This window comes from Penicillium brevicompactum (genome assembly GCF_028827555.1).
Source record: "Penicillium brevicompactum strain IBT 35665 chromosome Unknown utg000002l_segment0_segment0, whole genome shotgun sequence".
NCBI lineage: Eukaryota > Fungi > Ascomycota > Eurotiomycetes > Eurotiales > Aspergillaceae > Penicillium > Penicillium brevicompactum.
In genome coordinates, this window is record NW_026623205.1 from 2,275,687 (window position 1) to 2,289,649 (window position 13,963).

At 52.1% G+C, this 13,963-nt stretch overlaps 7 protein-coding genes across 7 annotated transcripts; 4 read left to right on the forward strand and 3 right to left on the reverse strand.

Annotated features, from left to right (window-relative positions):
• Positions 1-992: 992 nt before the first annotated feature.
• Positions 993-2,473, forward strand: N7506_003535 (putative pyridine nucleotide-disulfide oxidoreductase AMID-like; the record flags this gene model as incomplete). The annotated part of the gene is made up of 5 exons (XM_056952830.1): positions 993-1,200; positions 1,263-1,604; positions 1,655-2,015; positions 2,068-2,375; positions 2,430-2,473. The coding sequence occupies 5 exons, from the start codon at positions 993-995 to the stop codon at positions 2,471-2,473; spliced, it is 1,263 nt and encodes a 420-aa protein (XP_056814522.1).
• A 420-nt stretch (positions 2,474-2,893) lies between these two features.
• N7506_003536 (glutathione S-transferase family protein) lies at positions 2,894-3,611 on the forward strand (the record flags this gene model as incomplete). The annotated part of the gene is made up of 2 exons (XM_056952831.1): positions 2,894-2,947; positions 3,003-3,611. 2 exons carry the CDS (start codon positions 2,894-2,896, stop codon positions 3,609-3,611), a joined length of 663 nt encoding a protein of 220 aa, XP_056814523.1.
• Positions 3,612-3,777: 166 nt separating this feature from the next.
• Positions 3,778-6,089, reverse strand: N7506_003537 (Alcohol dehydrogenase long-chain fatty; the record flags this gene model as incomplete). Its single annotated transcript, XM_056952832.1, has 2 exons — positions 3,778-4,550; positions 4,604-6,089. The coding sequence occupies 2 exons, from the start codon at positions 6,087-6,089 to the stop codon at positions 3,778-3,780; spliced, it is 2,259 nt and encodes a 752-aa protein (XP_056814524.1).
• Positions 6,090-6,719: 630 nt separating this feature from the next.
• On the forward strand, positions 6,720-8,113 carry N7506_003538 (uncharacterized protein; the record flags this gene model as incomplete). The annotated part of the gene is made up of 4 exons (XM_056952833.1): positions 6,720-6,813; positions 6,859-6,984; positions 7,035-7,103; positions 7,158-8,113. 4 exons carry the CDS (start codon positions 6,720-6,722, stop codon positions 8,111-8,113), a joined length of 1,245 nt encoding a protein of 414 aa, XP_056814525.1.
• Positions 8,114-8,197: 84 nt separating this feature from the next.
• On the reverse strand, positions 8,198-9,962 carry N7506_003539 (rRNA (cytosine-C5-)-methyltransferase RCM1; the record flags this gene model as incomplete). The annotated part of the gene is made up of 2 exons (XM_056952834.1): positions 8,198-9,700; positions 9,765-9,962. The coding sequence occupies 2 exons, from the start codon at positions 9,960-9,962 to the stop codon at positions 8,198-8,200; spliced, it is 1,701 nt and encodes a 566-aa protein (XP_056814526.1).
• A 410-nt stretch (positions 9,963-10,372) lies between these two features.
• N7506_003540 (GNAT family N-acetyltransferase) lies at positions 10,373-10,981 on the forward strand (the record flags this gene model as incomplete). The annotated part of the gene is made up of 1 exon (XM_056952835.1): positions 10,373-10,981. The coding sequence occupies one exon, from the start codon at positions 10,373-10,375 to the stop codon at positions 10,979-10,981; it is 609 nt and encodes a 202-aa protein (XP_056814527.1).
• A 497-nt stretch (positions 10,982-11,478) lies between these two features.
• On the reverse strand, positions 11,479-12,531 carry N7506_003541 (FYVE zinc finger domain-containing protein; the record flags this gene model as incomplete). The annotated part of the gene is made up of 2 exons (XM_056952836.1): positions 11,479-11,853; positions 12,103-12,531. The coding sequence occupies 2 exons, from the start codon at positions 12,529-12,531 to the stop codon at positions 11,479-11,481; spliced, it is 804 nt and encodes a 267-aa protein (XP_056814528.1).
• Positions 12,532-13,963: the final 1,432 nt, after the last annotated feature.

Consider the following 13,963-nt stretch of genomic DNA (forward strand, 5'->3'; position numbering starts at 1 on the left):
GATGCTGGAGAGTCGAGATGTGAATAATACCCTGATCCCTCACGGATTGACCGGAGAAGAATGTGAAATTTGAAACAATTGAGACGCGTATCTTATCAGATTTTCACGTAATAATGGCGGGTCAGTCTGCGAATTGCGCCATTTCTTAGCGAATACGGTACAATACACGCTAGCTTGGGGCGGTTCCGACCGCGGCGACTCCACTTCCCAGAATCAGATTAGATCCGATCTTGTCTGATCGGTGATCTTTGCCGGATTGGGCTGTGTGGCTGTAATTAAACCGTGGGTCTGGTAATACCTTACCGTACATTCCGAGGAAAACAACCCGAGGAAACAGTCGCGAATTCAATCTTATCAGATTATCAGATGATCACTGGGAGATTTTATCAGATGGGAAATGCGACTTGCATGGGGACATATTCCAGTGCTACTGACATGCTAGCACTAGAGTACCCACCCATGCACCCAGTACTCCGTATTAAATAGACATCTCCGGACACAAAGTAGTGCAGCCCGCTCCGTACGGCTGGTTGTTTCCACATGTCTCGGTCCCTGCATAAACGTCTTACCGTCATACCGGACACCCCTGGAGGCACCCCGGTAACTTCTGCTGGCATGCAAGAATTCAAGATTGGGCATGAATCTCTAACGATGGACCAGCCATCCCTTCCCTACTTGATGAAATGCGACACCATGAAGCTGTGACACAGACCATTCCGGTCCAATCCCATCGTGACATCAGCCAAGCAGAGAATAATAGTACTCGTCAGTAGTACCCATGTTGCACGGCTTCCATCGGATCAAATGAAGCCAAGAAAAAGAAACCCAAAGAATCCGATGTCGCTGTCAATCTGATAAGATCAGGACCCGCCTAATACGAAAGTTATATGACGCTATAATTTTATTTGTCTTATTAGATTTCTTGGCTCTCTGCCTCCTTCTTTTTCTTTTTTTCTCTCTTCTCTTTCTCTCCTCTCAAGCCCCCTGTCACCATGCCTTCCAACGACTTCGTCCGAACCGTCTCTCGCAGCTACCGCGTCCTGGTGATCGGTGGTTCCTACGGAGGTCTCGCCGCAGCACTGAGTCTTATAGATCTCTCCAACGCCCGCGTACCCCGCTTCACCTATAACCCCGAAGCCAAACCCCCAACACATCGCATCCCCATTCAAATAACAGTCGTGGACAAGCGCGATGGCTACTGTATGTAAACCATCATATTTAGATTTCCCCGCGCCAGCTCCAGCGCCAGCTAACACGCCCAGTCCATTTAATCGGGTCACCCAAGGCACTTGCAAGCAAGAAATTTGCATCCGAGGCCTGGACCCGATTCCAAGATATTCCTGGATTGAAGAGTCCCGATCTGAGCTTTATCCAAGGCAGCGTGAGCTCGGTCGATTTCAAGAACAAGGTTGCTCATATCGTGGATTCGGAGACAAAGGCCAATCGGTCCGAGGAGTATGATTATCTAGTTGCGGGCTCCGGCCTGCGACGCACATTCCCAACTGTGCCGCAGTCTTTGAGGCGCGAGCAGTTCCTCAAGGAAGTGGAAGAACATTCGTCTGATGTGGAGAATGCGCCAGGGGGCGTTGTTGTGGTTGGTGGAGGTAGGTTTGCGCTGTGAGAATGATTGGAACATGAATTGACATTATTATAGGCGCGGTTGGCGTGGAGATGGCGGCTGAATTGAAGATTCTAAACCCTACACAGAAAGTGACTCTCATCCACTCACGGGATCGACTCCTTTCGTCAGAGCCATTGCCGGATGACTTCGCCGCGCGTGCTCTTTCCATCTTACTCGAGACGGGAGTTGAGGTTGTTCTTGGACAGCGCGTCGTTGAGACCACGGCTGTAGATACGGACAACGATAACGCGCGGGCTTGGGAGTTGACGCTCAGCGATGGCAGAAAGCTCACTACGGGCCATGTACTGAACGCGGTCTCACAGTCTGTCCCGACCTCGACATACCTGTCCAAGGAGGCGTTGAATGAGGATGGATACATCAAAGTGAACCCTGCGTGAGTTTACCGCCCTGGCCCCTTGGCTTGATGAACGAAGTTAACAGGCCAGACTGCAATTCTCGGGTGAAATTCCCAATGCGGAGAACCACTGGGCTGTGGGAGATCTCACTGCTTGGGAAGGTATTAAGCGATGCGGTGGTGCCATGCACATGGGTCACTATGCTGGTATGAACATTTACGAGCATATGCTGGCGGAGTGCACCGGGCAAAAGCCAAATTACCAGACTCTATCGGCATTCCCATCGGTGATGGGACTGGCTATTGGTAAGAATGCTGTGAGCTATACGCCTGATGAGGGGACTCGCGAGGGCGAGGAGCTGCAGAAGAGCATGTTCGGCAAGGATATGGGACACACTAGTACGTTCTCCTTCTACCACCACCACCAAATGGACCTGACTAATAATGTGGCAGTTTGCTGGAACTATATGCGGCTGGGTGAGCCAATTAAGGCTTAATTGAAAGAAGCTTAAAGGATGTAAGATGTGGCAAGGATCTTTGTTTTTGTTTGTGTTTGTGTAACTGCGGAATAGTCCCGCGGGTGGTACTTTATTTCCGTTTTATTTTTAGCAACAATGGACAGCTACCTGCAACTACACACGTACGGCCTGTCATTCACATTGACTTTTATGTCATTCACATTGACTTTTATGATCCTAGAATCATACGAGGTACTTATGAGTGAACACGTAGCAGTTGGATAATCCCAAAAGTACGGTGTAGTGTCTCACTGCTTAACAATGCGGAAAATGTCAGATGCTGATAAATCGGGTTCCACCCAATTCCACCCCGCCATTCTCCAACACGCTCACTATAAAAGCCTCAAAAGCGTACCTGAACCAGTCCTCATTCATACCTACACCTCATCCAAATCCACAATGGCACCATTCGGCACAATCTACTCCTACCAGCCCAGCCCTCGGGTCATGAAGGTACGCCACCCGAGAAAATAAACCACTCCCCTGCAATCTAACCTCGGACCCTTAGGCCCAAGCGGCAGCCAACCTGAACGGCCTGGAGCTCTCAGTCCCAGCCTTCGCCATGGGCCAGACCAACCGAACCCCAGACTTCATCTCCAAGTTCCCACTCGGCAAGGTCCCGGCCTTCGAAGCCGCTGATGGCACAACCCTCTTCGAGTCCGACGCTATCACACAGGACATCGCCGAGAGCGGTCCCGCTGCCGATCAGCTGGTCGGCGCTACCCCGGCTCAGCGCGCCACTATCCGTCAGTGGATCTGCTATGCTCAGGGTGAGATTCTCGACCCAGTGACTCAGATCGCTTTGTGGCGTCTTGGTCTTCGTCCTTATGATGAGAAGACTGAGACTTCCAACCTTGAGCGTTTGAACCGCTCGCTTGCTTGCTTGGAGACTTACCTTCAAGGCCGTACTTGGTTCGCGGGTGATAAGCTTAGCTTGGCTGATATCACTGTTGCCTCGGCTTTGGTTTGGGGCTTCTCTATGGCTATTGATAAGGAGATGCGCGAGAAGTACGCAACTGTTGTTGCTTGGTACGAGCGCACTATCGAGGCTGAGGGTGTCAAGCAGGCGTTCGGTGAGAAGAAGTACATCGACGAGCGCTCTGCTCCTCCTTCCTAATTGGGAGTGCATAAAAATATGAATAAAATAGTTATTGCATAGCGGATCGAAAATAGAACGTTCAATGCATACCCATCAGATGGATAAGTTGTTATATTGCTATGCCATGGATATCATCAGTAGAAAAAAATTACAACTCAGTAGCCCACCTTCTGCTGGATATCTCTCACAGCCGGGCCATCACACCACCTTCACCACGGGAGCCCATCATTGTCCGGGCGAGATTCTGGCTGGCCCAATCGGCGATCGCCATGTTGGTCACCATAGGATTTACGCCGCTCGCGCTAGGGAAGACAGACGCATCCACCACGTATAGACCCTCCGAGCCCCAGACTTGACAGTCCTGGTTCACGACACCCAGCTTAGGCGACTTGCTCATGCGACACGTACCCATCTGATGGGCACTGGCGAACAAGCCGCGCTCCGGGTTAAGAGGCGATTTCCGACGCAGCTCGGCGATCCAGCTCTGCAGAGCTTCGTCGTTAGTCCCCTCTGGTGCATCCGGGCGTGAAGCCTCTGAGCGAATGAACGGCGGGAGATCCCGATATGTAGTGTGGAACTCCTTGGCGCCTGCGATATACGCCATTTTCGCGCTGGCGATTATGCCTTCAACAATGTGTTTGCGATCGAAGGCTGAGACCGTGTAGTCGATGCGGCATCGGCCGTCGACGGGGTCTGGGTATACGCGGCCAGAGTCGCGGTCTTTGGTGAGAGTGATGAAGCTGGTGCTTCGGCGCATGTTGGCGGCCCATAGCTTGTAGTCTAAAGCGCCGCGCCAGGGGAAGATTGGAAGGAAGACGGAGGGCAGCATTGAGAGTGCCTCGATTTTCACGCCGTGTCCGTGTCCGTCGAGGTCTTCGAACTCGTTGACTACGGTTGTCAGTGCGGAACCCTCCCAGGGTCGCGTCTCTTCGTCGAAGATTGCACCAGCGACCACAACTGTAGATCAGATCATTAGTATGTGATCGTGTCTGTCGATGGGGGTGTCTTACCTGGATGGAGGTGTAGATTACGGCCGATCTGAGAGTTTTTTATTCCGCTGCGCAGCAGCAGGAGGGGACTATGCAGGGAACCAGCAGAAACAACTACTTTCTTTGCCTTGACAATCACCTTACGTTCCACAACACCGGCACTGCCAAGGCCGAGATATGAATCTCGTGATCTCCAAGTTCCTTTCACCCCAGAAGCAACCTGTTTGCCGTTGACCTTGGTGAACATCACCTTGTCGGCGTGAAATCCCTCCATAAACTTGGCACCCGCCTTGGCCGCGTCCATCAGGAAGGTCTCCGTAGGGCCTTTCTTGCCCCCGGAAGCACATCCCAGAGTGCAATAACCACAGTAGTGCTCGCCATGACCTGTATTCTGAGGCACAGTCTTAGCGGCATATCCCAGTTTGCGCGCACCTTCTAAGATAACGGTGTTTTGAGCGTTGTGCTCGACCTTCTCAGAATTGACACCCATGCGATCACAGACGCGATCAAGACTCCTTTGGAAGGCCAAAGAGGTGAAGAGCGGCAAGCCAGTATCTGCCCATTCCTGTCGGACATAGCCCTGAGTCTGCAGAGATGCAGACCAGTTTACAGTGCCACCGCCGCCCCACGTTGATCCCGCCAGGACGCCCGTGGAACTGTCCTCGGAGAAGATCGCACCCCCGTTCTCGAACAGGTTGGCGAAGCCGGCATTCTGGGCCATGGGGAACACTTCGGATGGGTAGGAGTAAGATTTCTCCAATACCAGCACGCGGTGACCTGCTTCGGCAAGATTCTTTGCCGCCACGCTGCCACCGCAGCCGCTTCCAACAATGACGACGTCGGTTTCGATTACCTCCGGTTTGTCGCCCGGGGGTATTTGCAAGAACTCATAGTCAAACCCGGCAGCGGGCTTGCCGTGGACTGGTACTCGTGGGAATCCCAGAACAGGACTAATAGTCGGACTGCCGAGGACCCAGCAGTTTTTGACCATGGCACTCAGTCCTCGATAGACTACGCGGAGGGGCGGCAGCCTCGAAGTCTCCCAACCCTTGAAGACGCGTTCCCGGAATTCCACCGGTTGGTCTTGGATAGGAGTGGTCGATCCGGTGAGAATCAGTGAGCCGGCGCGGGTGTTGAGTGCGTTCAGAATGAGGCTCATGCCATTCTTCCCCTCGCTATGCACATGATTACCGAGCAGCCGCTGAATCAGAGATCGAAACAGCGGGTTAGACGAAGCATCTTCCTGCAGATATTGAGTTGCAATAGAGTTTGCATCGGGCCCCGAGATCAGACTTGTCAGACTGCTCACGGCGGAACTGTACTCAGCGTCCGCGACGACCCTGTCATTTGATGAGCGGGCTGTCGCACTGGTGTGAATAGAGGGCACGACGGCGTCCGCCAATGCAAATAATGTCTTCCACTGTAACTCTGTGAAGAAGTCTGTTGAGGGTGCCGGGGGGAGAGGGACATCCTTGGGAGTGTATGAGGAGACATCCATAGTGGGCATCTTCCACCCCTTCAGTGCGAAGTTCTGGAAAGAATGGGAGAAAAACAAAAGCAAGATTGGATGGGGTATTGTGGAGAGAAGTATCCCGGCCCTCTGACATGGTTATGGGCCCACCCCAGAGGTATGGGCTTTCATTCTCTGCGATCTTCATCTCACCGAACCCAAAAATGCGAATCTACACATAGCTGGGGGAGACCTCGGTTGGGCGAACGTGCATGTTTGTGATTTCACGCAGTGAGACTTCCCTGCAGGGCCAATCAAGTTCAAGTAAAATGATAGCTCGGCCGATCAGCAAGCCTCGTGCTGGTCGCTCCCCCGTACAGCCAAGAGGGTTCCATCCGATTTCGGTCAAGATCGGTCAAGATCGGTGGATGCTCCGTTCAATGCGGGGACAGCCGAGCTCCCCTTCCATGTGAACATCCCAACATCGTCAAAGTTGATATGGAAGTATGCAAGGTGCTGACAGGTGTGAATAAATTCGCCTCAATATGTGCGAGTCAGTAGGGAACAGGGAAGCAGAGTGGCGCAAGGTGGAGGGAGAAGAAGGAGAGGAAGAAAGAAGAGTGGTCGCAGGGAAGCAGGTGACTGCCGCTGGTAACACCAACTTCAACACTTCCCGTCTGCAACAAAATGGAGAAATGCACTTTGCCCACCGAAAAGGTCTTTCCCATCCAAATCGGTTCCGAGCTCTTTCGTCTCTCCGGCGCTTCCCTTGCCTCTGATGGTATGTGCTGTACTACTGCTCGCGAACTACGCTGACCCTCAATAGCTCCCTCCTACTTCTCGCGCTTCTTCGAGGACCAATTGCTCCAAACCCAAGATGCCTCTAATATAAGAACACTATACATCGATCGCGATCCAACCACTTTTCGCGAGATCGCCAGACATCTACAGGGTAGCGCCATCACATCCAATTCGTCGCGCCAAAAGACTGACAACCCACAGGCTACCATGTCCGACCGCAAGACGGCGCGCAATTCGTGAAACTCTTCGCCGACGCCCAATTCTACACCCGTAAGAGCTACTCTTCAATCCCTGGGATATCCCTCAACTGATCAAACAAACTAGTCCCCCGATTGATGTCCCAGCTATTCGAATCAGAATGCTTCATCCAAATCGGCGACCGGCACTTCCAAATCCCGCGCGACATTTTCTCCAGCCCCGGCGACTCCCCAAACTTCTTCACACTCGGTTTCGCCGCATTCTTCGCTTCGCCCACCGAGGTCTTCCCAGGTCTCGATCGCCAGGGCCTCCTCCGTCCACCCGCCATCGTACCCCCGAGCGTACCGAATCGGTCAGCGGACGTATTCGATGAGCTCCTACATCTTCTCAGGGGATATACACTTCATATCAGGAATGAGGAACACCGGGCGGCACTCTTGCGCGACTGTCGATACTTCCATCTGCGTGGCTTGGAGCAGAAGTTGATTCCGCATCAGATCACCACGAACCCCTTCACGCAGCGACCGGAGATCGTCATTCGATTGGAAGATGTGCGACCGTCTGGGATTCAACCCGTTTTTGACGACAAGGGTTCTTTCACTACGAACGGTTGGGTGAGCTACAAGCGACCCTTCGTGGACGAGAACGCCGCAGATCTGGTGCTTGAAATTGGAGAGGAGGCCAGTGTCATTCATCATGAGAGCATGTATGTTGATTTCATTGGTCTCACCAAACAACGGATCACTAGTCTATTGGGAACCATATCCAAGAAGATGAACTTGGACTCGCAGCTTCAGGGCCAAAAACCCCCGATCAAGATCCGCTTAAATAGCGAAGTCGATCTGACTATTGATGGTGAACCGGGCCAGCTGAATGCGGCCGGAGATGATGCTGCAGGGCCCCCGGCTAAACGATCACGATCAATTTCAGAGCTCGGCGGGTCTCCTTGGATTGTTCGTACAGGACAATGGAGAGTGCAGGTAATGCACGCTCGCGGTGGATACGAGGTTGTCCTGGTCGCGGACAAACTGGACGTTTACACCAGCCTGAAAGTCCGAAATCGCTCACGGAAGTTCTTGTAGGGGGACATAGAATTATACTAGAACGAATATATGAACAAATGCCAGTCGCAGGATCCAGCCTGCGCAGTGTTAATTTTTTTTTGTCTAATCCGAGAAGCCTCCCCAGTCCTCTTCATCTGCATCCTCTTCATCATCATCCTCGGCATTCGCTTCGTCCTCGACGAGCATCTCGGTTTCACCATTTTGTTCAGTCTCTTGAACCGGCGCAGTGGCGAGAGCAGAGTCACGGACAAATCCAGCAACGAAGAATCCACCAAGACCCTCTGCATCACCCTGCCACGACCGAATACATGCCTCCAACGCCTCATCTGGAAGATCAACCGAGCCCGACGGCCCAGTCTCACCCTCAGCCGGATGTTCCTCGCGAACACCACGCTTACTCCACTTCCGCAATCCATCAGGCTGTTCATCACGCCGAAGGAGACGCCAACCACGCTCCTTCGCAACCCGAGTTCCCAGAATCCGCGCCACAACACCTTCATTCTCGATCAAATGGATCGAACACGTACTGTACGTGACGTGAGTAGCATTCGGGAAACCCAGAGCATGCTCAACGATCCTGGCTTGAATGCTGGAAAGCTTGGTCAGACGCTCCGGGTCAATGGTACCATCGGGAATATCATTTTCATCCGTTGGCTCCGCCTGTGGGGCTCCAGGCGTTGCTTTCGAACCCTCGTCGTCGTCCTCGCGCTTGCGCTTCTTTCCATGAGACTTGGGACCCTTCGGCTGCGTCACGGGTAATGTGAACTGCGGAACCTCGTCGCGGCCAATGATACCACTACCGGAACAACTGGGGTCGAGAAGAAGTCCAGTGACGTTGGCGAAGCGCTCATCTTCATGATCCAGAGCAAGGAAGTCTTGACCTTGTAAGACGGTAACAGAGTCCGCCCCAGCAAGCCCGACCATCTTCGCCAACGTCTTCGATCGCACCGTCGACGCATCCATAGAAAAGATCTTCTGACCACCCTTCTTCTTCTTCCCCTTTTGCTGCTTAGCTAGAAGCGAAGCCAAATGCGTAGTCTTGTTCCCCGGCGCAGCACACCCATCCACCAAATCACCTTCCCAAGCATCGACAGATCCCCGATCTCCCAAAAGCAAATACGCAGGGAAACAAGAAGCCTTATCCTGAAGAATGATCTCACCATTCTTATACGCAGACGAAGAAGTGAAATCCGCACCAAAAGGCACAGCTACCAAATCAGGGATATTGGGATCAATGAATAATCTCGGCTCAGGCTTTCGCTCTTCCTCCGTCGCAAGATCAGACAATTTCTCTACACGTCGATAAGCCTTGAACGTCGTAGCGAGCTGCTCTTCCAGCGTCGTGCGAATATTATTCACACGCACCCACCGCGGGTATACGAAATGACTCGTTCCATCCGCAGCCCTCTTCTCGCGAAGAACGGCGCGCTTGAATTCTTCGATATTCGCACAGCCGCGGCGGACGCGCGCTTTGGTAAATTCAGCTTTCAGTCTGGCCTTGTGTCGCTCAACGCATTGGCGAAGCGTATGCGTAGCCGGCGCCGCAATGCCCTTTTTAGCAAGGAGATGGTCGTGAACGAGGAGGAGGGCGAGAAGGGGAGAGAGCTGATTGGTCAGTTATTAGTTTTTCGTGGAGCTTAAGCTTAATTGGGGCATGGGGTTAATTCACCTTCCGTTCGAGAGTTAGGATTCCCGATTTGTCAATCACGTCCGCGAGGACGGTGTCCCATTTTGCGGCTTCGGTGGTTAGCGCATAGATTTGGGCTGGGGAGGCGCGTAGGTTTCTGGCGCTGTAGATTCGGGATTTGAAGGAGCCGCCGGAGGAGGGGGCGGTTAGGATTGCGACTGCGTCGAAGTAGAGGGACATCGCGTGTTGGTGGGTGAAATTTGGGATTTGCGCGGTGATATCGGGTGTGTTTGTTTTGTTTGCATTGTGTATACATCGGGGACTAGACATGGACATATAGGCCTCTACGTGGACTTGGACTGTACATTTATTGTGAATATTGGAATGATATTTGTCTTGAAATACAATCTTCGAATCGTATAGCATTGTAATCCGTATACTCCAGAGATATCCCGTCCTCGGGTCTACTTGGAGTATGCCAATCTTTACGTTTCCAATCTCCGCGGCAATATTCCCCAAGGTTTAACCGACGGGAAAAACGATAATAGAAACAATACTTAATCTCCACGACTAATTTTAAAAAAAGCCATACAGAACTTACTTTGTACACGCACCCCAACATCCACCCTCCAATTCCAATCCAAACCAAAATGCCAACCCCAACCTACTCGTACACAACCCGCCTCCAACAACCCCCAGGCCTAACCCCCCTAACCCTCCCAACCCCCACAAACACAAACCCCCCTCAAAACCCCCCGGTCCTAAACGACGCCCTCGCAATCCGCTATTCCGTCTTCATAACCGAACAAAGCTGTTCCGCGGAAACCGAGATCGACACCGACGACGCCCGCAGCTGGCACTGGGTCCTATACGACGGGACCACAGCGGTGGGGACGATCCGCCTTGTGCCCCCGCCTCAGACCCACGCGCCTGAAGAAGCGCTGCAGAAAGGGGTTGAGGAGCCGTGCGTTAAGTTAACTCGTGTGGCGATCGTGCCGATGTACCGTGGCCGGGGACTTGGGAGGATGTTAGTGGAGACTGCGTTGGGGTGGGCTGCTGGGCATTGTAGGGAGGTTGAGGCTGGGATTGAGAATAAAGGGGGTTGTTGGAGGGGTTTGGTGCTTGTTCATGCTCAGGTTGATGTTGAGGGGATGTATGGGAGGCTTGGGTTTGTGGTTGATGAGGAGCTTGGGAGGTGGGATGAGGAGGGGATTGAGCATTTGGGGATGTACAAGAGGATTGAAGTTGGGTTAATGTAGTGGGAATTGACTATGCATCCTGAACAAGCGTTATGGAGTACTCAGTACTGAGTACCTTGACGAAATGGAAACTACGTGTACGGTATAACTAAGGGAATAGACATAAATTCAATATCATTGATTCAGATTCAGATCGAAGGAAATCGTCAAGATAGAAATCACGACCGATAGAGATCAGGAGACATAGCGCAGAAAAGAAAAAAGAGAAAAATAAAAAGAAAACACCATGAACCGACGGGGTATCCTGATCAACGCAAGCAAAAAAGCATAGCCTCCAAGGGCCGACAAACCATCTAGACATAATGCGCCGTAGTGACCAAGACAAAGGAAACAAGCAGCCCACCAGGGCAAACGCCAAACCCATAATCGCCAGAGACGAGACAAAAAAAGAAAGAGAAAAGAAAAAAAAACAGTCACGCGAGCATGACAGAAACGAAAAAAAAAACGTATTCAAGCTGCATCAGAACCCGCTGACCACAACCTCAGCACTTTTTAATTTAAAAAGTACTCCAGTTCCAGTCACGAGGAACCGAGGCAGCAACCTCAGTAGACTGAGCCTTCGACTCCTGGTTCTCAATATGTTCCGAGTCAGGCACGGAGACACCGACTTGAGCGTCCATGTTATTCTGGATTTTATTCAGACGGTCGGAGCGAGTTTCCTCCCAGCGCTGGTGAGCGCTCCAGCAGAGATCACAGGCACGTGAGGGGACGCCTTCTGGGTGGAAGCGGGCGTTTTGATCCAGGGGGACGAGGTGCGGGGTGTGGGAGGCGCAGAAAACGTGGCCGCAGTGACGACAGTGGTGGCGACGGAGAAAGATTCCAAAAGAGGAGCGACAGGTTGGGGAGTCGCAGTTTGAAGAGGCGGAGTCGGCCTGGGGTTTTGTTAGTATTGTAATTGTAGAGAATGAGTTGCGATGCGATGTGATGGGAGCTAGTGGATGAGGAGGGTAGGGTAGGGTAGTGTAGAGTAGAAGACAAGCACGCCATGAAATGACGAGCTTAGACGACATTTGCATTGAGAACTGCGTAATCGCAAGTTCCAATGCTTATAAGTAGTGCAAGGACGGGAATTGGACATTGGAAAAAAAGGAAAAAAGAGAAGAGGAATTCGAGATACTCACTTTCCAGTGCTCGCGGGTCGGTTGACCGGTGACTTCGCCCAGATCCTCGATCTTCATCAACTCGTGCTGAGCGACCTGGCTGATACCGCTGGACTGGCTTTCCATGGTGGAGCGACGACTGATGGGCTCGACGTCCTCGTTCAGACTGTCGAGGGAGCCGTGCACGCTGCGGGGAGGCGTGATGGGGGACGACTTCTGGGGACGCTCGGTTGGACGCAGGGCGGCGGGGACGTAGAGCGGGCCCTTGAGAGGACGCAGCTGGCGCGACTGCAGGGGCAGTTGGTGCAGCGAGGCGGTGGCCATGCGTGGGGAGGTGGGGGAATTATTGGAGGGCGTATTGGTGGCAGAATTATTGGCGGAGTTGGTGGGAGATGGCTGTCCGTAGACAGAGATCTGACTCGGGGTTGAGGTCATAACGTGAGTGGCCATGTTGAATAGTTGTAGAGAGGAGAGAGAGAGGAGTAGAGAAGAGGAAGAAGTAGAAAGGTAATAAGGCGAGAGAGAGTAGAGAGTAGAGAGTAGAGAGTAGAGAGTAGAGAGTAGAGAGTAGAGAGTAGAGAGTAGAGTAGAGAGGAAAACAAGGTCAGAAATCGGAAAGTCGGAAGGTAAGCTCGGGGAGTTCAAGGTGAAGTTGAACGAAGTATACCAGCGGGCATGCTTTAATTGTATAGAGGGGCAAATAAGGAGCACTAAATTATCGGCGATCATGAAAAGGCCGTTCAGCCGGAGGAAAGAGGCAAACAGATGAACGGTAAGTGGCCGAGGAGAGACGGGAACGGTTTAAGTGGAGAAAGTTGGAGAACGGGTGAACAGTGTTGTTTACAAATCGCTAAGTGTGGGAGTTTTTAGGAGAGAGTAGAATAGAATAGATCTGGACCTCTCGCAGGTCATAGAGGTACTTTAATATTCGCATGTGCCAAATGGGTTTAAAAAGGAGGTGAAGAAAAGGGATACAACTGTAGAATGGACTGGAGAGAGAGAGGTATTGAAGTGACATCCGAGTACTTCCATCCCCAATATTGCACGTTGCAGGGGCCAGGTCACCCTCATGTACAGTGGCCCGTGTCCCTCCGCATGTACCTTTCCACCGGATCACTTCCGTGCCTCACGACATGAGATCATAAATACCCGGCCTATTGACCGCTTGTTGTGATGTGTATGTTTGGAGAAAGATCGTTTAGGTCATAGATAACCCTAGTTAGTGAGTTATTGTCTATTTTGAATCTGGTTGGATTCGAAAAGAGTTCGACTAGGATTCTTACCGGCATCCATGACGGCTTTCTTGCTACGCTTTACTCCCCACTTTTATGAGTGGACTGCCCCATAATAATTTAGTTTTGGGTCGGAGTTACATTATGTTCGATATTGGAGGAACCGAGGTAGAGTATGGAGTATGGAGTATGGAGAACGGAGTACTCCGTCCACCCTACTGATATGCAGTATGTAGGAAGTGTTCCCGTGGTCTGCTCAGCCTCCAACGGACTTGACCTGCGACGAAAGAAAAAAAAAAAAAAAAAGAAAAAAGGAAAGAACGGTGAAGCAACCCAAAAAGAGGAATGTGAGAGAGTCGCTCCTTCCTGTCGAGGGTTCACTAGTCCGCCGCTAGTGACCAATCAGGCAAGCTGTGGCGTTGACCTCTTATCATCGACGGCTGATTGGTGCGCTTCGATCTGGATTGTCCTATTGGCCGACTACCATTGGCCATCGGGCCGGCCTGTCTTTTCGGGTCAAGACTCGGAGACACTCCACTGCAGACATCCACAGGACTCCTCCACCACTGATCTTCCGCCATTCATCCGCTGGGAGGTCTCCGGGATTCCACAACTCCGGTCTGCGCGCGGCAGTTCCACTTCCTTCTCTT